This window comes from Carcharodon carcharias, chromosome 14, assembly GCF_017639515.1.
Source record: "Carcharodon carcharias isolate sCarCar2 chromosome 14, sCarCar2.pri, whole genome shotgun sequence".
In the NCBI taxonomy this organism is placed as follows: Eukaryota; Metazoa; Chordata; class Chondrichthyes; order Lamniformes; family Lamnidae; genus Carcharodon; species Carcharodon carcharias.
Genome location: NC_054480.1, coordinates 102,469,099 through 102,490,382, shown reverse-complemented (window position 1 = coordinate 102,490,382; position 21,284 = coordinate 102,469,099). Strand labels below are relative to the sequence as shown.

Here is a 21,284-nt window from a genome sequence, read left to right as displayed (position 1 = left end):
TAAATCCTGGAAGGGTGGCTTATTTTTAGGGGCAATGTGGATAGGTAAGGAGGGTCGGGCACTGACTCGACCAGGATTAGGACTGATCCACCTGTACCAGGATCAGAACCAGTGCTCTTGAACCAGGATCAGGGTCAATCCACCTCTATCAGGATTAAGATTAGGATCAGGATCAATCCTCCTGTACCAGGATCATTACTAATGTTCCCTATAAGCTGTACAGTTTCGCATTTCTTGCTCAATCTGTGCATTACTCGACTCCTTTACCGCTCATACATGGCTATACACAATAATTTAAAGGGACAGCACACTTAGATAAATCACCCGTGCACTCCAAAAAAAAGTTGTCAGGATCCATCAGCCTGTATCAGGATTAGGACCAATAAATGAGAAATAAGAAATGGCCAGAGTAGGCCATATGATGCATCAAGCCTGCTCCGCCAATCAGTAAAATCATGGTTGATCTTCAACCTCAACCCCCTCCAGACTCGATCCCCATATCCCTAGATTTTCTTTGTGTCCAAAAATCGATCAGTCTCAGTCTTGAATAAACTCAATGACTGAGCATCCACAGCCCCTGGGGTAGAGAATTTCATAGATTCACAAACCTCCAAAAAAATTTCTCCTCATCTCTGTCCTAAATACAAACCCCTTATCTGGAGACTGTGCCCCTGTATTCTAAATGCCCTAGCCAGGGGAAGCAGCCTCTCAGCATCTGCCCTGTCAAACCCATCAGAATCTGAGTCCTGACAAAAGGCATTGACTCTCTTTCTCTTTTCACAGATGTTGCTAGACTGTGCATTTCTAGCCTTTTCTGCTTTTATTTCAGGCTTCCAACATTTGCAGTATTTTGATTTTGTTCCCTTCAGGATCTTCTAAGTTACAATGAGATCACCTGTCATTCTTCTAACCTCCAGAGAATATCGGCCCATTCAACTGAATTTTTCTTCATAGAACAACCTTCTCACCCCAGAAATCAGTCTAGTGAATCTTTGATTTTTAAAAAAATTCTTTCATGGGACGTGGGCATCGTTGGAAAGGCCAACATTTGTTTCCCATCCCTAATTGTCCTTGAGGGTAGTTAGGAGTCTACCATGTTGCTGTGAATATGGAATTACATGTAGGCCAGACCAGATAAGGATGGCAGATTTTCTTCTGTAAGGATATTAGTGAACCAGATGGGTTTTTACAATAATCCATGATAGTTGTCATGGTCACCATTACTGAGACTAGCTTTCGATTCCAGATTTTATTGATTGAACTTGAATTCTCTGGAGCATTAGCCTGAGCCTCTGGATTACTAATTCAGTGATATTACTGCTACGCTATCATTTCCCCTGAAGTAACTCTTCCTCGGATAATTGTACTCAGTACTCCAGTTGTGGACTTACAGCTGCATAAAGTAATCGATGGCAACTCTATACAATCGCAGGAAGATTTCTGGAGTGCAAATTTCATTCGCACAGCAGTGCTACACAACTTACTTCACGCATTGTCTACACAACATGAGTCACCTGGAATGCTGCCTGCCCGAAGTCACTGAATACATGTAATCAAACCTGCTGATGTAATGCCAGAATACCAACATTGGTCAATGAATGAGCAGCTGATCTATGCTGATATATTGCCCCACAATCCCATGAGTTTTATGTAGTGCCCTTTTAGTGGGGGGGGGGGGCGGAATACATTTAAAAAATCCAAATGTATAATACCCACTGGTTCCCCTTCATCTACCCTGTTAGCCTCAAAAACATCCTCAGAACACTGTGTTGGATTTGTCAAACATGGTTTCCTTATAAAACAATGTTGACTCTTGCCAATTAGAATATGAATTTCTAAGTGTCCCGTTACAACTGCCTTAATTATAGATTCCAGCATTTTCCAGATGGCTGAAGTCAAGCTAACAGGCCTGTAGCTCTGTTTTCTCTCTTCCTCCCTTCTTGAATATTGTGTTACATTTGCTAATTTCTAATCCACTTGGACTCAAACTTCATGGAATGTTGGAAAATCACAACCATTGTATCCACTAACTCGACAGCCAACTCTTCTAGAACTCTAGGATGAAGGTCATTATGTCCAGGGGATTTATAGGCTTTTAGCTCCATTAGTTTCTCCATTAGTTTATCTGTAGTAATATTAATTACTTTAAGTTTCTCACTTTCGTTAGAGCCTTGGTTTTGCTATGTTATTTCTGGTCATTTTTTGTGTTTTCTACTGTGAAGACAGACATAATGGCTGGGATTTTCTGACCCCTGTCGTGGGTGGGGCCCGCTGCAGGTGAGGTGGGCCCCCGCCAGAAGTCCATTGTCTTGTGGCGGGATGGGAAGATCGCGGCGGTGGGCGGGTGTGGAAAATCCCGTCCGATGTCTCTGCCATTTCCTTACTCCCCATTATAATTTCTGTTGGCATAGGGAGCATAAGGGGGCGTAGGGGTGGGTGGAAGGGCAAAGCTAGGCATGGGGGCATAAAGGACCATGGGGCTGGGTGGAAAGGAAAAACTTGGCATGGGGTCAGGAGGGGCCATAGGGGTGGGTGGAAGGGAGGGCAAAGCTTAGCATAGGGAGCATGAGGGGCCATTGGGGGTGGATAGGAGGACATAATTTGGCATAGGGGGCCATGTGGAGGACCATTTATTATGTCTGTTTAAAAGGTCCCCTTATGTACATTAGGTTTTACGACTCATCTGAGGGGCCGTGAGCCACAACTATTTAAAAATCTGGTCTGACTCCATGAAAATTGTGAAGGAGTAGGAGATATTTATTTCCACAATGGAGCTGGCCAGGTCAGGATTCCCAAGTGTGAGCTTTTGACAGGAACCAGCCAACACCCTTTAAAGACACTCCTGAAAATTAGACAGTCTGGGAATGGGGTCGGGAATCCCAGAATCGGGACCCACCCACTATTTTTAAAGGGCTACAAAGTCAAAGCGACTCAGTGAAAATCCAGGCTGATGGCAAAATTCTATCATATTAAGATCACTCTTCCCAAGAGCACCCCTTATTGTGACATTACTAATTAACCCTGTCTCATTACATGAGGCAAGGTCTAAAATTATCTCTTCCCTAGTTGGTTTCACAATGTATTATTCTAAGATACTGCCTTGATTGCTCTCCATGATCTCTTCCTCCAAACTATTTTTGCCAACTTGAATCCTCCTGTACCAGAATTATAACCAGTCCACTTGTACTGGAATCAGGACCAGAATCAATCCTCCTATACCAGGATTTGGTAAGATTAAATTCCTATGTATTCAAAATTTGTAATAAAATACAGTTCTTTTTGCCATCTACACACATTGTTAATGGGCAGCTGGTTCAGGTCAAGCTCACACTGTGAGTTTGTTAAGTGTGACCATCTCCTTTGTGCTTAGAAGATGCTCTTCATTTTCCTCTCTCTTGTTGCAGCTACTAGTGGGAGTTTTTCCTGTGTTCAGACACTATGCAATTTCAAGTCTCCTTTAAATGTCCATGACGATGTAAGTGATGTATCTTACTCACTCTCTGTGAATTTATTAAAAGCCAGACTGTATAAAGCTGAAGATTAACTTTATTAGTGTTGGATTAACAATACATTGAAATATTGCAGAGCAGAATTGAAATATCCCAGTACAAATGTATGAAAATAAATCTTTCAAATTTGAAGGTTGGGAATTTAAAGTTCCTTCATCAGGGGGAATCATTATTTTGGTTTGGAGAGTTATTTATTAGACATATGAACAATGATGTCATGATTTGTTTATATTCGTTCATGGGATGTGGGCATCTCTGGCTAGGCCAGCATTTATTGCCCATCTCTAATTGCCCTTGAGAAGGTGGTGGTGAGCTGCCTTCTTGAACTGCTGCAGTCCATGTTGTGTAGGTACACCCACAGTGCTGTAGGGAGTGAGTTCCAGGAATTTGACCGAGCGACAGTGAAGGAACGGCAATATAGTTCCAAGTCAGGATGGTGTGTGACTTGGAGGGGAACTTGCAGGTGGTGGTGTTCCCATGCATCTGCTGCCCTTGTCCTTCTAGATAATAGAGATATCAGGTTTGTCATTGATGAGTGATCTTGCAAGAATTATTTATGATTATTTTAACCACTGATGGGTGTGGTGTCTGAGGACCATGCCAATTTGTACATGGCTCTAATAACATTTGGAGCTGATGACCCAAAGGCCTGGTGACCTAATTACCCATTGTCTTGGTGACTTGGTGACCCAGTAATCTAGTTATGCCATGACCGGGTGATGTGATGATCCTGTGACCTGATGACCCAGTAATCCAGTTATCCCATAACCAGGTAATATGATGACACAGTTTCCTAATAACCTACTGTCCTGTTTACCTAGTGACCCGATGATTCAATGTCCTGTTGACCTGGTGACTCAATGTCTCTGTGTCCTGATATCCCCATGTCCCGGTGTAAGCACCATAATTCAGTGCACCAGGAATCTCCGAGTGTCAGTGGGGAAGATTCCATATTTCTGGCAGGGAGCTTTTCATGATTAAGGGCATATCCTGGGCACCCACCAGTCAGGAAATGCTGGAATTCTCAATGAAATATATCTGGTCCATTTGGTGGGGAAAGCAATGAGCCCTTCTGATGACATTTGGAATGGCCTATCTTACCCCTTTATAAGGGGATCAGAAAATATTTCCTAAAGTTACAACAACTTTAGGATTCAATGCTATGTTCCTGGGTCTTATTTCTCTGGCTTGCATTGTTGGGTGTATCAGCGTGCTAGTGGATGCTCAAACTGGGGATGGTGAAAATCCAGGTGTTCTAGGTCCTCTACACAGACTATGACTCCTCTGATGCTGCTCCCCTTGTTTGAAGCCCACTTAAGCTGAAGGGAAAGCTGGGACCTGGAGCACAGAGTCCTGGCTCATTATTGAAGATTCCTCCCAGACTTAGGGTGGGAATACACTGCAAGGACAGTGGATTTTTGGCTTTATTTGCCCAACTATTTGGCTGCCCAAAAGTTGAGGATCTGGCAGGAACTATGCCTGGATGTTGCAAGAACTCAGGTAGTTAGCTCTCCGTGATGGTGCCAATTTAACAACTCCTCTACACCTGACTTTTTGGGTGACCACAGGGCCAGAGAGTCTCCCTCCGGCGGATGTGGCGAGCACTTAAATCTCCATTCAGTTTGGCGGGACCGTAATATGGGTGGAGGGGCCATAAAATCCTGGCCCAGGATTCTCACACTTCTTAACACAATACCCCTTATAGCTCTAATACACAAACTCACAAAGGCTGAGCAAAAAATGCATAAATATGTAACATTTAGAATCCCTCCCCTTCAAATCCTCCTGTTTGTATTGTCCCAGTTTGCAGACAAAGTTGCCTTAGCAAGATCTCAGCCAACTGTGGTCTGGCTGGCCTGAGTGTAAAGGACTTCAGAGATTCAGGCACATCACACCTGAATGGAAGGCAGTGTGTCCAACAAAGTGACCAACATCCATAGTATGCTGGTAGTTGACTTAGCGCTGGGTTGGTGTAGTATCTTCGCTCTCTCTCGTTCTCATACAGGATGGCTGCACTCCACTGATTCTGGCTGCACAGATGAGCAACTACGAGATGTGCAGGTGCCTGATTGTAAGAGGAGGAGATGTCAACAGCAGGGATAAACAGGGAAGGTGAGCTGCGTCTATCAGCCAGGAAAATGTTAGTCAACACGAAGGCAGGTAATGTGTGGCTAAGGAGAGGTAAGTAAAATCTTTAATTAAAAGCACCTTTATCACCTTCTTGGCAACCTAAAGCGCATCAACCAATGAGCTATGATTATTTTTAAAGTGCCTTTAACACAATAAAACTCCCCAAGGTGCTTCACAGGAGAGTAAATCAAACAAAGTTTGACACTGAGCCAAATAAGGAGACAATAGACAGATGACTAAAACTTGGTCACGGAGGCAGTTTTTAAGAAACATCTTAAAAGAAGAGAGAGCTGCAGGGAGGTTTAATTGGGGAATTCCAGAGATTTGGGACTAGATAGCTGAAGGTTTGGAGTGAAGGAAGTGGAGGGTGCAGAGTCCAAAGTTGGAGGAACACAGAGCTCTTGGAGAGTTATGAAATCAAAGAGATTACAGAGATCGGGTAGGGCGAGGCCAAAATGAGGGATATGGATATGAGGATAAAAATGTTTACATTGAGGCACTGAGCCAACTAATGCACAGCAAGATCCCTCAAAGAGCAAGCGAATAGATTGGGGGTGATGGTTAATTGGAGAACAATGGCTTGTTTATCTTACTGCTCCTCTTAAATTAAAAAGAGAGAGATTTGCACATGTGTAATTCATTACTACTGGACATTCCACAGTACTTTACAGCCAATAAAGTACTTGTTTTTATATGTAATCACCATTATGACGTGACAGCCATTATGCACCCAGCAAGCTCCCACAAACAGCAATGTGATAACAGTCAGATAATCTGTTATTACAATGCTGATTGAGAGATGAATGTTGGTTGGCCAGGACAGACTCCCCTACTCTTTTACAAATTGCGCCAAGGGAGCTGATGGGATCTCAGTTTAATAGCACACCCAAGAATTAGGTCTTCTGAAAGGTCAGTATTGCAGTGCAGTGTCAGCCTTGATTTTTGCGCTCAAGTCCTGGATTGCGACTTGAACCCACAACCTGCTCACTGAGAAGTAGGAGTGCTACCAACTGAGCCAGGGCTGACAAATAGTGCCACGTACACAACCCTGACTGAGCAGGCTGAAAGGATCCTTAGTTTACTAATCCATCATGAAAGGCTACACCTCCAATAGTTCAATCTCCTTCAGTACTGCACTGAAATGTCAGCCTGGAATATGTGCCCAAGTCTACAGTGGAACTTAAACCCATGGGGCAGAATTTTATGGCTCCGTTTCGGCGGGGACGGGGCCATAAAAAAACGGCGAGACATTCTAAACCTCATTGGCTTTGGCGGGAATGTAAGATCCCACTGCTGTAAAATTTTGCCCATGGCTTTCATCAGTGAGTGGCCAATGCTTCACCAAGTGAGCCAAGTTGTCATTTAAGCTGATACGGGCAGGCAGGGACGAGACAGGCAACTACATTCTATTGAAAGTTATGACAAGTGATACATCTCTGAAAACACCACAACAAAATTTGCATTTTAAACCACCTTATTTTGCTTCTCCTCCGTTCTTCCCTACTCTTCAGTGATTGGTGCTGAACTCTGGTTCCAGAGATACTGACAGCCTCTGCAGCTGCTTAAAGTTAGAGGGTTGGATTTTCGCGACCGAGTTGGGAAATTTCCTGACTTGGCAGATCCACCTTGGCTTAAAGGGCCCGGTTACATGCAATCTTTGCATGAGGGAGATGGAGATGGGTTAAAGTCAGGCCCCCTGACCTTGGAAGCAGGTCATAAGTTGTCACAGGGGTGAGTGAGTGACAGGCAGGCTGGTTAGATGGCCTGCCTTGGTCCTCTGAACTCTGAGGCCCTCTAGCCCTCAACCCTCACACATTCTCTTTCGCTGCTGCATGGTCAATAAGGGGCATGTGAGGAGACAGGCAACTACGCCGGAGCGAAACGGAGACCAAGTGAATAGTGAATTAGGGCTCGTGGGAATTAGGTGCCTGGGGGAAATAGGTGCGGTATACATAGGAATTATTCAAAGTCAGGCACAGGATCAGATGAGCAGAAACGGACCTGGGTGTAAACCTCACCTTCAGAGCTGAGTTGGAAAAAAAAAATTGAACAGTGACATCATAGGAAAACTGTAACTTCATTGGTTGGTAAGAAACTGCTGTTAAGGAGTGTCATTAAATAGCTTTAAATTAGAAAAGTGCATGATGTTTAAAGAAGTAGCTACTTGGATTTGAGTAAGAAACACTAAGAATAAGGGGAAGTCAGGGCCAGTAACGTAAAGTGATACAAGTAAACCAAAGCAAAATAAAGTTAACATAAAGGAAGTAGAGTAAAGACATGGCAGGGCAGCTCAGTTAAGTGGAATGTGTGTCCTGTAAGATGTGGGAAGTCATAGATACTACTGGCGACCTAGATGTGCACATGTGCAAAAAGTACTGCCAGCTGCAGAAACTTGAGCTTGGGTTCGGAGCTCGAGCGGCGGCTAGAGTCACTGTGTTGCATCCGTGAGGCTCAGAGCTACCTGGATAGAAGGTTCAGAGAGGTGGTCATACCACAGGTTAGGAGCATGAAGGCAGTAGGGAATTGGTGACTGCCAGGCAGCCCAAGAGAGCCAGATAGGTAGCGCAGGAGTTCCCTGGGATCCCACTCACAAATCGGTTCTCTATTTTGGATACCGGTGAGGGTGTTGGTTATTCAGAGGAGTGCAGTCAGAGCCAAATTTGTGGCACCATGAGCAGTTCGGCTGTATAGGAGGGGAGGAAGAAGAAAGGAAGAGCAATAGCGATAAGGGATTCATTAGTTAGGGGAACAGACAGGCATTTCTGCGGCAGTAGATGTGACTCCAGGATGGTATGTTGCCTTCCTGGTGCCAGGGTCAAGGATGTCACAGAGGCTGCAGAACATTCTTCTCGGGGAGGATGATCAGCCAGAGGTCATGGTCCACATTGGTGGCAATGATTTAGGTAGGAAAAGGTGTGTGGACCTGCAATCAGATTTTAGGGAGCTAGGTCTAAAATTGGCAAGCAGGACCTCAAAAGTAGTAATCTCTGGATTACTCCCAGTGCCATGTGCAAATGAATGCAGAAATAGGAGGATAAGGGAGATGAATGAATCCAAAGATGATGCAGGGCAGAGGGCTTTGGATTCCAGGGATACTGGGACTGGCTCTAGGCGAGTTGGCACCTATATCAGCTGGAATGGTTGCACTTGAACAGAGCTGAGACTGAGTTCCTTGTGAGGCATTTTGCTAGTGCTGTTGGGGGGACTTTAAACTAACTTGGCAGTGGTGCGGGAACCAGGAGAGAATATTAGAGCAGAATACCAGGGTGCACAAAATACTGGGAGAGACAGATAGCACTAAAATAGAGAATAGTAAGTTAATAGGTGGAGTAGGAGTAAGGGGGGAAGTCATGAAGTCTAAATCAGGGTTATACTGCATGTATGTGAATGTGCAGAGTATAGTAAATAAGGCTAGTGAGTTACAGACAGAGATAGCCGTGTGGAATTACGGAGAAGAATTTTGCCCTCATCAGGTGGACTCGGTGGCGGGCCCGGGAGCAGTCGGGAAGCCTACTGCCACCGTAATCGGGCTCTGACCGTGATTTCAAGCTGGCTGGCCAATTGACGGGTGAAAGGTGGGAGGAGAGGGAATGCTGAAGTTCCCACATGCACACAGTAAAAGCTCCCTGAGGCACAGAGCTACTTCAGGGCGCTGAAGATTTTCAGCACTCAAAATAAAGAAATGAAAACATGTTCCCTCATGTGATTCTGTCACATGAGCAGGTTCATGTTAAATAGGGGTGCAAAAAGGTTTTATATATTTTTTAAATCACTGGTCGAAACCTCAGCCTGCCCATGGATGAGGTTTTGCTACAAATGCAAAGGCCACTTGGCCTTTTCGCCTGCCCGCCAACTGAACGGTTGGATGGGCAGTGAAAAATTGTACTCAATTAATTGATTAAGGGCCTTAATAGAGACCTAAATTGTCGGTGGGCAATTTAGTGACTCCCGTGTGTGCCCCCTGACTGAAATATCGCACAAGTGCGCGATGACATCGGAATGCTCACCAGGCGTCATCACATATCATTTCACGCCTGAGCATCCTGGGCACATGCCCGCACGCCATCAAAAAATTCTAGCCATGGTGTCGTGGTGATGACAGAGACCAGCCTCAAGGAAGGGCAGGACCGGCTGTTAAATATTCTTGAGTACAAGGTGTTCAGAAAAGATAGGAGAGGAAGAAAAGGAGGAGGGGTGGCAGTACTGGTTAAGGAGAGCATTGTAGTACTGGAGAAAGAGGCTGTCCCAGAGGGTTCAAAGACAGAATCAATTTGGCTAGAGCTAAGGAACAAAGAGGATGCAATTGCATTGCTCGATGTGGCCTATAGACCACCAACTAGTGGGAAGGATGTAGAGGAACAAATCTGGTGTGAAATTACAAAGAGGTACAAACATTATAGAGTAGTCATAATGGGGACTTTAATTACCCAAATATAGATTGGGGATAGTAGTAGTGTAAAGGGCAGAGAGCGGCAAGAGTTCCTAGATTGTGTTCAGGAGAATTTTCTACAGCAGTATATGTCCAGTCCAACAAGAAAGGAGGCACTGCTAGACCTGGTTCTTGGAAATGAGGTGGGCCAAGTAGATCAAGTGACAGTGGGGAAACATTTAAGAGACAGTGATCATTGTATCATAAGGTTTGAGATGACTGTAGAAAAGGACAATGGGTAATCCAGAGTAAGAATAATTAACTGGGGGAGAGCCAACTTCAATGGGGCAAGAATGGAGCTGGGCCAGATAGATTGGAACCAAAGATTGGCAGGAGAAACTGTAGCTGAACAATGGGCTACCTTCAAAGAAGAAATGGTTCGGGCACAGTCAAGGTATATTCTCTCAAAAGGGAAAGGTAGAGCAAACAAATCCAGAGCTCCCTGGATGAAAAAGGAGATAGAAATTAAGATAAAGAAGAAAATGTGTGCTTATGACAGGTGTCAGGTAGAAAATATAATTGAGAACCCAGCTGAATACAAAAGGTTCAGAGGAGAGGTGAAGAAACAAATAAGAGAAGCAAAGAGGGATTATGAGAAAAGACTAGCAGCCAACATAGAGGGGAATCCGAAAGTCTTCTAAGGGCACATAAATAATAAAAGGATGTTGAAAGGAGGAGTAGGGCTAATTAGGGACCATAAAGGGGATTTATACATGGAGACAGGGGGCATTATTGAGGTGTTAAATGAATACTTTGCATCTGTCTTTACCAAGGAAGCAGGTGCTACCCAGGCCATGGTGACAGAGGAGGAAACTCTGTCACTAGAAGGGTTCAAAATTGATAAGGAGGAGGTACTGGATATGCTGTTGGTACTTAAAGTTGACAAGGCACCGAATGAGATGCATCCAAGGATATTGAAGGAACTGAGAGTGGAAATTGCAGGGACACTGGCCATAATCTTTCAGTCTACTCTAGACTCAGGGGAGGCGTCTGGAGAATTGCAAACATCACACCCTTGTTCAAAAGTGCTGAGTGATGTGAAACAGTGAATAAAGGTTAATTATTATTTTTCGGAATAGAGGAAGTTTTGTGGTGGAGTTCACCAGGGGCCGGTATTGGGACCCTTGCTTTTTCTGATATATATTAATGCTCTCTATCTTGGTGTGCAGGGTCAATTTCAAAGTTCGTGGATAATATGAAACTTAGAAGCATTGTAAACTGTGCGGAGGACAGTGTAGAACTTCAAAAGGACATAGACAAACTGGTGGAGTGGGCAGATAGGTGGCAAATAAAGTTCAGTGCAGAGAAGTGTGAGGTGATTCATTTTGGTAGGAAGAACATGGAGAGACAATATAAAATAAGGACTACAACTATAAAGGGTGTGCAGGTGCAGAGGGACCTGGGGGTATATGTGCATAAGTCATTAAAGGCGGCAGGACAGGTGGAGAGAGCAGTTAATAAAGCAAACAGTATTCTAGGCTTTATTAATAGGGGCATAGAGAACAAGAATAAGGAGGTTATGCTGAATTTATATAAGACACTGGTTAGGCCTCAGCTGGAGTACCATGTACAGTTCTAGGTGCCACACTATAGGAAAGATGTGATTGCATTGGAGAGAGAGCAGAAGAGGTTTCCAAGAACGGTTCCAGGGATGAGAAACTTGAGTCATGAAGATAGATTGGAGAGGTTGGGACTGTTCTCTTTGGAGAGGAGATGGCTAAGAGGAGATTTGATGGAGGTGTTCAAAATTATGAGGGGGCTGGACAGAGTAGATAGGGAGAAGCTGTTCCCACTCATAAAAGGATCGAGAACGAGAGGGCACAGATTTAAAGTGATTTGCAAAAGAAGCAAATGTGACGTGAGAAAAACTTTTTCACACAACGAGTGGTTCAGATCTGGAATGTACTGCCTGGAAGTGTGGTGGAGGCAGGTTCATTAGAAGCATTCGAGAGGGCGTTAGATTATTTAACTAGAAATAACGTGCAGGTGCTAAGTCATAATGCTCATTCGGAGAGCTGGTGCAGATACAATGGGCCGAATGGCCTCCTTCTGCACAGTAACCATTCTGTGATTCTGTGATTTTCTGCAAAGCAGTGAAGCTGAGGTCACTGAAATATTTGACTTTAATGCCTCAACCATGACAGCTCAGACTCAGGTAACAATGCAAGAAGATGCTTAGGTATTCCGTGTTCTCACTGGTAACAAGGGGGTTTGTTCTGCTTTCTTTCCTAAACTCAGAACAGCTTTGATGCTGGCCTGTGAAAATGACAGTGTGGAGACGGTAGATGTCCTTATTAGGAGTGGAGCTAATGTCAGCCTTGTGGATGCTTTGGGTCATGATGCTAGACACTATAGTATGGTGACTGGAAATACAGACATTCTGCAGCTGCTTCATGTGGCGTCTCACAGAAGCTTCTGGAACAGCGGTAGGTTGTGTTCTTTATGATCCTGCATCCTTTGCACTGTATTACATTATCCATCACCAAAAAAAAATCCCTTTCTTTTCCTCTTTGTCCTCTTCCCGCCTGTCACAAAAATAGATGGCTCTGACCCGAAGTAGTCCATACCTCATACCTGGGATCAAAGGGAGATGGGATTGTTCTAGGCCCTACTGCTTTGCATTGACATGGAGTGATTTTTCTGCCAGTTTTCCACCCAGGAATTTTCATGGATAATTATGCCCGCTTCTAATCTGCGGCACCATTAGTTTTCCACCAGTTCTTTATGGTAAGAGCTCCTGCACCAATGCTTCATGTCTGCAGATCCTACATGGGAAGGAATAGGACAAGAAAAAAGTGTAATTGAGTTTATCAGCCTCTTTTGTCTCCATGGACCATGTGGTAACTCCAGTTATCACGGCCTCTATCACTGACCATCAACAAAAGACAAGTTCGTCAATTGGATAAAACTCCGTGAAGTGGCTCTGCACACACCAAACAAAGCACCATCCAGCCCACCCTTACAACAACGACTTAGCACTTTAATGTGTGGAAACGTCCCCAGGTGCTTCACAGGAGCATTAGAAAACAAAGTGTGACGTCAAGCCACAGAAGGAGTTATTAAGTCAGATGAACAAAATCTTGATCAAAGAGGTAGGTTTTAAGGAGTGTCTTAAAGGAGGAAAGCAGGGTAGAGAGCTGGAGAGGTATAGGAAGGGAATTCCAGAGCTTGGGCCTAGACAACTGAAGGCATGGCCACCAGTGGTGGAGCAATTAAACTCAGGGATACTCATGAGGCCAGAATTAGAGGAGCACAGATATTGTGAGCCGGAGATTACAGAGATAGGGAGAGATAAGGTCATGGAAGGATTTGAAAACAGGGATGGGAATTTTGAAAACAGGGATGGGAATTTTAAGATCAAGACATTGCTTGACTGGGAGCCAATGTAGGTCACCGAGCACAAGGGAGATAGGGTAACGGGACTTGCTGCGAGTTAAGACACAGGCAACAGAGTTTTGGATGACCTTAAGTTTAGGGAGGTTAGAATGCGGGAGAGCAGCGAGCAGTGCTTTGGACTAGTCGAGTCTAGAGGTAACAAAGGCATGAATGAGGGTTTCAGCAAGAGAAGAGGTTGTTGCAGGGGTATAGATGGCCTCTGACCAGTCACATCCTACAGGTGATTTAGCCAAAGCCCAGTTAGCACAGGAGCCAACACGTTCCAGCCACCAACATTCAACAGGAGAGAGGTGAGCTGAAACCTGAGGCTGAACATTTGTTCTTGAGCCTTTCCCTTCCTCCATTCGAAATGTTTGTTAAAGCTTAAATAAAGTAGAACGTTTGTAGCGCTGAGTTCTTGCTTTGCACTGAAATGATCTTGTTTTGATGGCATGAGTTGTCACCTCTGCTCAATTACTGAGGCAGACCTTCTTCCTATATGTAAACATGTTAAAGTTCTTGCGAAAGTAATTTGTTCATGTGGCACAGCTCCTAGTGGTGCTCTGTAGACTTACCTCAATTCTCTGAGGGCAAGAAGTGTAGAGCTCTCCACATATCCTCATATCCAAGGAGAGGTAGCCAATGCTGCATTATAAAGGAAAACGTGGAGTCGCCCTGATTTTCCCTCCCGGCCAGTCTTGTTTCCAAGAACTTGGATGTACTTAGTGCTTCTGCGTGATAACAAGGCTGAGATCGGGTGCTCGCATGGTACCTAGGCATAACTGGTGCCTTCCCATCTGTGGCACTGGGCCCAGCAACACAGGTACACTCTGCCACCATACTGCCCCTGACTGATTTTGATTGCTAGATACTGTAACATATTCTGTGTTTCATGGACCTTATTTATTTGTTTCATTTATTCCTCAGCAGAGCCAGAATTAAGAAGGAGGCAACATCAGGTAAAGGAACTGGACTTCAGATTGTCAATCACCCAGAGCCTGATCAGAACCACAATTTGAGCAGACCCACATTGGATGTGCTCCCATTACATTATCCATCTTTGTCCAAAATTAAAACAAGGAAGTGCAACTTTAATTCAAAAATCCCACTGACAGAATATTTCACTTCCCTATTGCCCGTATTAAAGTACAGATGATTGGATTAAACTGTGGGCTCACAACGGTCAGTTGAAAATTTCAAAACTAAGGCTGATGGATTTTTGTTAGATTAAGGTATTAAGAGGCACAGAAACAAAGCAGCAAGATGGAGTAAGTTAAAGATCAGCTATGATCTCATTGATTGGTGAAAGTCTCGAGGGGCTGAATGGCCTACTCCTGTTCCTGTGCTCTTTCCTCCCTATCATTTCTCCTCCTGCCCTGCCTGCAGCTACTCCTGCCAGGACATCTGCTATCATGGTATGTCACGCTCGTCTGTCTTGCACCATCCTCGCACATCCACTGTAGCTCATCTGCAACTGCTCTGTGACGTCCATCATCCAACTATGCCTGGGTCGACCCCGCTTTCTGCTGTCCTCCACTTTGCCCTCTAGAAGAGATATCTGTAGCTTTTCAGTTCTGACCAAACAGACAAAAAACTGACATCTTTTCTGGATTTGACTTTTTAGAGCACTTTTTGCTCTTGCTATTTTAAGCATCTCTTCATTTGTCTTATGGTCCTTATATGGAATTTTTAGCATACCTCTTAGCATTCACATTTCAAAGGCCTCTGTTTTCTTCCACACATCTTTATTTATTGTCCAGATTTCTGAGGCATTCAGGAAAGTGGATAGAATGTAGCATCTTATGAGTTTTTCCTAATTTCAAACTTCAGTTTTCTTCTTAACACATTCTTCATCTTCACAAAATTACTTCTGGCTTCTCTGTCCTTATTCTGACATCTGTATCACATGTGCTATCTTCTGGTTATCACTTGTACTAAATGGGCAAAATTATCTACTTGTTCCAGTGTGACACCATCCATTTCAATCTTCACTCTAGTTTCTTCTAATTTATTCCTTCTACTATTGTTTTTGTCTTATTGATGCTCATATGCAATCCATATTCCAAACATCTGGATTTTACTTGATCAATGATAGGGCCTCTTCTGATTCTGCAAATATTGCAAGTTTCTGTTTTTGCCTCAATTTTTACCACTGGAAGTACCTCTGGCTCTCTGAATATTTGTTCTGTGTACAGATTGAATAATTTTGGTGACAGTACACAGCCTTGTCGTACTCCTTTCTTCTCTTGAAATGTGTCTGATTGCCCATCTTTGAACCTGATGCTCGCTATTTGATCCCAATATAAGTCCTGGATATATCTCGCATCTTTACTGTCAATATCACATTTCAGCAGTCCTATCATTAATGCGCACAATATGAGAAAATGTTTCTGAAGATTTTCTGGGATCGGAGTCCTGGGGGTTTTCCTCACTTTAGTTCTGGGTCTGTTGTAAACTAAATGATAGAGATTGATTGTTACCCCTGGAATCTCACTCTTTCCCTCATCTCCCTTTCCCTCTGGTTTTTCTCTCCCAATCCCCTTTCCTTGTTTTCTTCTGCCTTTTCTTTCAGTTTTTCACAATCATATGCACACATTAAACACCATTACTCAGTGCTTCCCTTATAGAGATCAAAATAGAGAACCCTATGACATTGTTCCACATAGTAAACAATTTTTTGTGATACAGTACGAGTATAGGACAAAAAAAGACATCAAGATCCTTTTAAAAATGTACTCTTTCATGGGATGTGGGCGCCACTGGCAAGGCCAGTATTTGTTGCCCATCCCTAATTGCCCTTGAACTGAATGGCCTGCCACACCATTTCAGATGGTAGTTAAGAGTCAACCACAGTGCTTTGGGTCTGGAGCCACATGTAGGCCAGACCAGGTAGGAACTGCAGATTTCGTTCCCTAAAGGATGTTGGTGAACTAGATGGATTTTTATGACAATTGGTAATAGCTTGGTCTTTTGGTCCTTATATGGAATTTTTAGCATACCTCTTAGCATTCACATTTCAAAGGCCTCTGTTTTCTTCCACACATCTTTATTTATTGTCTAGATTTCTGAGGCATTCAGGAAAGTGGATAGAATGTTACCATTACCAAGACTAACTTTTCAATTCTAGATTATTAATTGAATTTAAATCCCACTAGCTGCCATGATGAGATTTGTACCTTTGTCCCCAGAATGTTAGCCTAGGTCTCTAAATTACTAGCCCTGTGACATTAGCACAACGCCACTGACTCCCCATCGAATTCTGATCCTGCCATTCTGGTAGTCAGATGCTACAACACTAATAGAATTGTTGCCCATTCTTTCAATTTGTCCACAATAGACCTAGAAATGATGTGAGGAGAACCCCCAGTGAACACAGTGAAGCATTTTTATGTTTGGGCCTCATACAGAATAACTGATGAATCTTGCACACTCCACTGTTGCCTGCCAACCATGAAAAAGCTGCAAACCATCAGTGCCCATGTTCCCATACCCAACAAGGTTGGATTATGGAAGGCGATGGGTGATTGCAGAAGGTTCTATTCATAGAGCCAGTACCAGCCCACAGTATTTGTAGAAGGCAGGAGGAGCACTCCCCTTGACACTACCGAAATATGCCAAATGAAATTTTTGAGCCTTTTCTGGGGTGGACCCCATTGCCTGATATCTATGGGAAAAGTGAGTACATTACACAGACTCCCAGTTGTAACCAGGAATTGAAAACGTGGCCCAGCTACAACTAACATAGGAGCCCAATTTGGATATTTGGGTAGCCTCCCACCAGCACAGGCAGACATACTGATTGTTCTTCTATGGCCCACCTTAAGCATGTTTTTAGGCATCAATGGAGCAGCTGAGGCCACATCCTCACCCGCCCCTTTTCAACTGATGGCTGCCTGTTTTTTAGATGAGGAATTCACTTTGTGTATGTCTCTCTCTGTTTCCTTTTCCTTCCACCACTTCTGAATATCACTCTTCTCTTTTCCCCTTCTTTCCAGTTTCCACTGTCATCCCTGAAAATCAGGGATTTTCTTTCTCTCTATCCCTCTTTTCTGGTGGTCATCCACTCTTTCTTTTATTCCAGTTGTCCTCTCTCTTACACACCCTAATCATCTGTCTGTCCGTCACTTATACAGAGAAATAGGGACATCTATGACATAATTCCATGTAATATCAAGTAATCTTTGGGATGCAGTGCCATTGCCTCTAGGGTAGTACCTCCTACTTACTGCTAAGGGCAGGGCTTTCTGGTGATGCCCATCACTGGGGTCATCTGCTTTTGCCAAAAGGCAGTGGACTTTTGGCTTGGCCGCCGCATCCCCCGTGGCGTGTGCCAAGCCGCATCCCCCGTGGCGTGTGCCAAGCCGCATCCCCCGTGGCGTGTGCCAAGCCACATCCCCCGTGGCGTGTGCCAAGCCACATCCCCCGTGGCGTGTGCCAAGCCACATCCCCCGTGGCGTGTGCCAAGCCACATCCCCCGTGGCGTGTGCCAAGCCACATCCCCCGTGACGTGTGCCAAGCCACATCCCCCGTGACGTGTGCCAAGCCACATCCCCCGTGACATGTGCCAAGCTACATCCCCTGCGGTGTGTCCTGGCAGGGCCGGGCCGGAAAATCCTGGCCTAAAGGCAGAATTTTGCCCTTGGTGTGTGGGATCGGTGGGGGCAGGCGGTTGGGAAGCTGACCACCGCCCACCATCCACAGCGCACCACGATTTCACGCTGGCAGGCCAATTAAGGCCCGCCCAGCATGGAACGTGAGCGGCAGCACTGAGTGTTGACTGTGCAGGCAGAGGGAAGGAGGGGAATCAGGCTTAACTCAATTTGCACATGCATGTGGAAGAGCGCCGAATAATCTCCCTGAGGCACGGAGCTGCCCCAGGGAGATCAATATATTTTAAAAATTAATAAACAACAGAAAAGATTAATGAAACATGTCCCCTCATGTGACTCTGTGTCACATGAGCAGGGATATGTTTTTAATTTAAAATTAAATATCATTTGCATTTGATTTTGGAATCCTTATCCCGCCTGCGGATGAGGTTTCCAAAAAATTGCAAAGGCCTCTTGGCATCTTTGTCTGCCTGTCAACCATTAGGTTGAACAGGCAGTGAAAAATTCAGCACCATTGTTAACTCAATGGCCTTAATAGGCATTTTAATTGTTGGTGGGTACACTGCCGGCTCTAGTGTGCACCCGCCGACCAAACTATTGCGAGAGTGCACGTTGATGTTGGCACGCTTGGCTGAAGTCAGCGTGCTTTATTTCAAGCTCGGGCATGTCAGGTGCGTGTCTGCACACTGAGCGAAAAATCCTGCTCTAAATGTTAGATGATTGTATAATATAATGGGTAGATAGCTTAGCAGAACAGAAGACTTCAATATTAATATCATTGTGCCATGAGAATGTATTTTGTGATAAAGGCTAAATGGTTTAAATTAGGTAAGTAGAATTCTGCAGGGGAATGCTAGGCATCAGGTTAATTCAATTTAAGAAGTAGAGAGTTTGTATAAAAATTATAGCTAATTTGAAGGCAGCAAATCTAGAATTCAGCTGTTAAAATGTGATGTTTATAAAATTGAGATATTGTGTTACCATCTAGATAGCACCAAAGCATGTGGTGTGGCATTATCATGAATTAATGTAGCAGCACATGGCACAAAGATCACTTGACAATCATCACCGAACTGATAGGGTTAGAGCAAGTCATCTGACATTGTCCATTTAGGGTCCACATTCAATAATTCTGTGCTATCCTGTGCTGAGAACTCTTATGCGTTGATTAATAATGTACAGGCTCCAATGGATTTCTTACTGGTAAGTATATAAATGTAAGACTAACAAGTTGATTTATCTCTAGTGTTTGATTAATGCACCTGGCTGACCCACTAACAAGTTCCCACTGATTTTTCACTCTTTTAAAAAGTAATTACAGGCCTTATAGAACACACTTTTCATATTCTCTTCCTCTGCATTCCTACAATCTTCTCCCCTCTCTCCATCCCTTCCTCGATGTATGGTAGGTCCCTCAGAATTTTCCTTCCCCCTTGCATCGGCAAAGACCCCTCCTATCCTTTAAATCTCTCTGCTATCTCCTGTCCTCCCTCAGAAAGCTCTCTGATGATCTGTGTGCCTCTGAGATTCCACCCTTCCAGTCTGTCTGCACCTAAACTCCTCCCACTCACCCTCTGTTTGGATTCTTATTACATTTGCTGACTTCTTTCATCAATTTATTCTCAAATTCTACAGGTTTTGGCAAAAGACAAAACTACAAGCCCCCGAAAAAGGCAAGCCCCCTTGCCACCCAGCACCCCTTCTACCCAGGTAATAGGAACTTACTCTAATTCAAATAGACAGTAAAAATCCAGCTGCAGCCAGTGTGAGGTTTGAGGTAAAAACACAGACACTGTTTTAGCTTCTTTTAGATTCACCAGTCCAAAGGCCAACCTTACTGTCAATTGAAAAGGTCAAAGTTTGGTTTTATTTCTGAAATATGTTACCTGTTAATGTGTTTGAAAAGGTTTCCACACAGGAGGTTAGTAATTAAAGTTAGAGTGCATGGCATTGGGGAAAATATACTAGTATAGATTGAGAATTGGTTATCAGACAGAAAGCAGAGAGTAGGAATAAACAGATCATTCTTAGGATGGCAAGCTGTTACTAGTCGGGTACCACAAGGATCTGTGCTGGGGTCACAGCTGTTTACAATCTATATAAATGATTTGGATGTAGGGACCAAGTTTCCTTCCAAATTTGTCGATGGCACCAAACTGGGTCGGATCATAAATTATGAGGAAAATGCAAGGAGGCTCCAAGAGGGCTTGGACAGGCGAAGTGAGTGGGCTAGAACGTGGCAGATGGAATATAATGTGATTAAGAGTGAAGTTATTCACTTTGGTAGAAAAAACAGAAAGGCAGAATATTTCTTAAGTGGTGAGAGGTTGGGAAGTGCAAGTGTCCAAAGGGCCCTGGGTGTCCTTGTTCATGAGTCACTAAAAGCTAGCATACGGGTGCAGCAAGAATTAGGATGGCAAATGGTATGTTGGCCTTCATGCAAGAGGATTTGGATACATGAGTAAAGATGTCTTGCTGCAGTTGTATAGAGCCTTGGTGAGGTCTCACCTGGCATATTGTGTACAGTTTAGGTCCCCATATCTAAGGAAGATATACTTGCCATAGAGGAAGTAGAATGGAGATTCATCAGATTAATCCCTGGGATGGCGGGATTGTTTTATGAAGAGAGATTGGGGAAACTGGGTCTGTATTTCCTAGAGTTTCGAAGAATGAGGGGTGACCTCATTGAAACTTACAAGATTCTTACAAGGTGTGACAGGGTGGATGTAGATAAGATGAATGGTCGAGCTGGCTTGATGGGCTGAACTCCAATTCCTATGTATGAGAAGAGGTTAAAATAATGGCATAAGAGTTACTCTGAGATTCCCCAAGTTGCATTATGTAATTTTGGGCCCAGGATAGATGGGAAATCCTGAGGAGATGGTGTGAATGGCCATGTTGTTTCTTCAGGAGGCATTCCGTCAATCTCCAACTCATAATCTAGAATTTCTGGGCAAATAGGTTTAAGAACTCTTAAGAATGAATCCAGTGAAATTTTGACCCCAAATATCAGCAGATGCCTCAATGCCTCATTTGACTAATGATGGCCCTGTGCAAAAGTCAGCCATTCAGAGTAGCAGGCCCTAGGCTCAATCATTGCAAGGGAAAGCAGCCAGAAACCCCACTATTCAGTGACACCAGTTTTTGCTGAATTACCTGATCTTAGCAGGGGGTGAAATGCAATTTTGACTGACTATAGGGGTGAAAAAATTAATCAGGCAATGGTCCTTA

At 44.0% G+C, this 21,284-nt stretch overlaps 1 protein-coding gene across 1 annotated transcript in view; it reads left to right on the top strand.

Moving 5' to 3' along the window:
- Positions 1-21,284, top strand: part of LOC121287567 (ankyrin repeat domain-containing protein 24-like) — a 95,901-nt gene that overhangs the window by 27,440 nt on the left and 47,177 nt on the right. Inside the window, exons 6-10 of the mRNA XM_041205497.1 lie at positions 3,405-3,475; positions 5,515-5,621; positions 12,307-12,494; positions 14,371-14,402; positions 19,689-19,763. Of these exons, the coding sequence (XP_041061431.1) occupies positions 3,405-3,475; positions 5,515-5,621; positions 12,307-12,494; positions 14,371-14,402; positions 19,689-19,763 (473 nt within the window). The remainder of the gene's footprint in view (positions 1-3,404; positions 3,476-5,514; positions 5,622-12,306; positions 12,495-14,370; positions 14,403-19,688; positions 19,764-21,284) is intronic.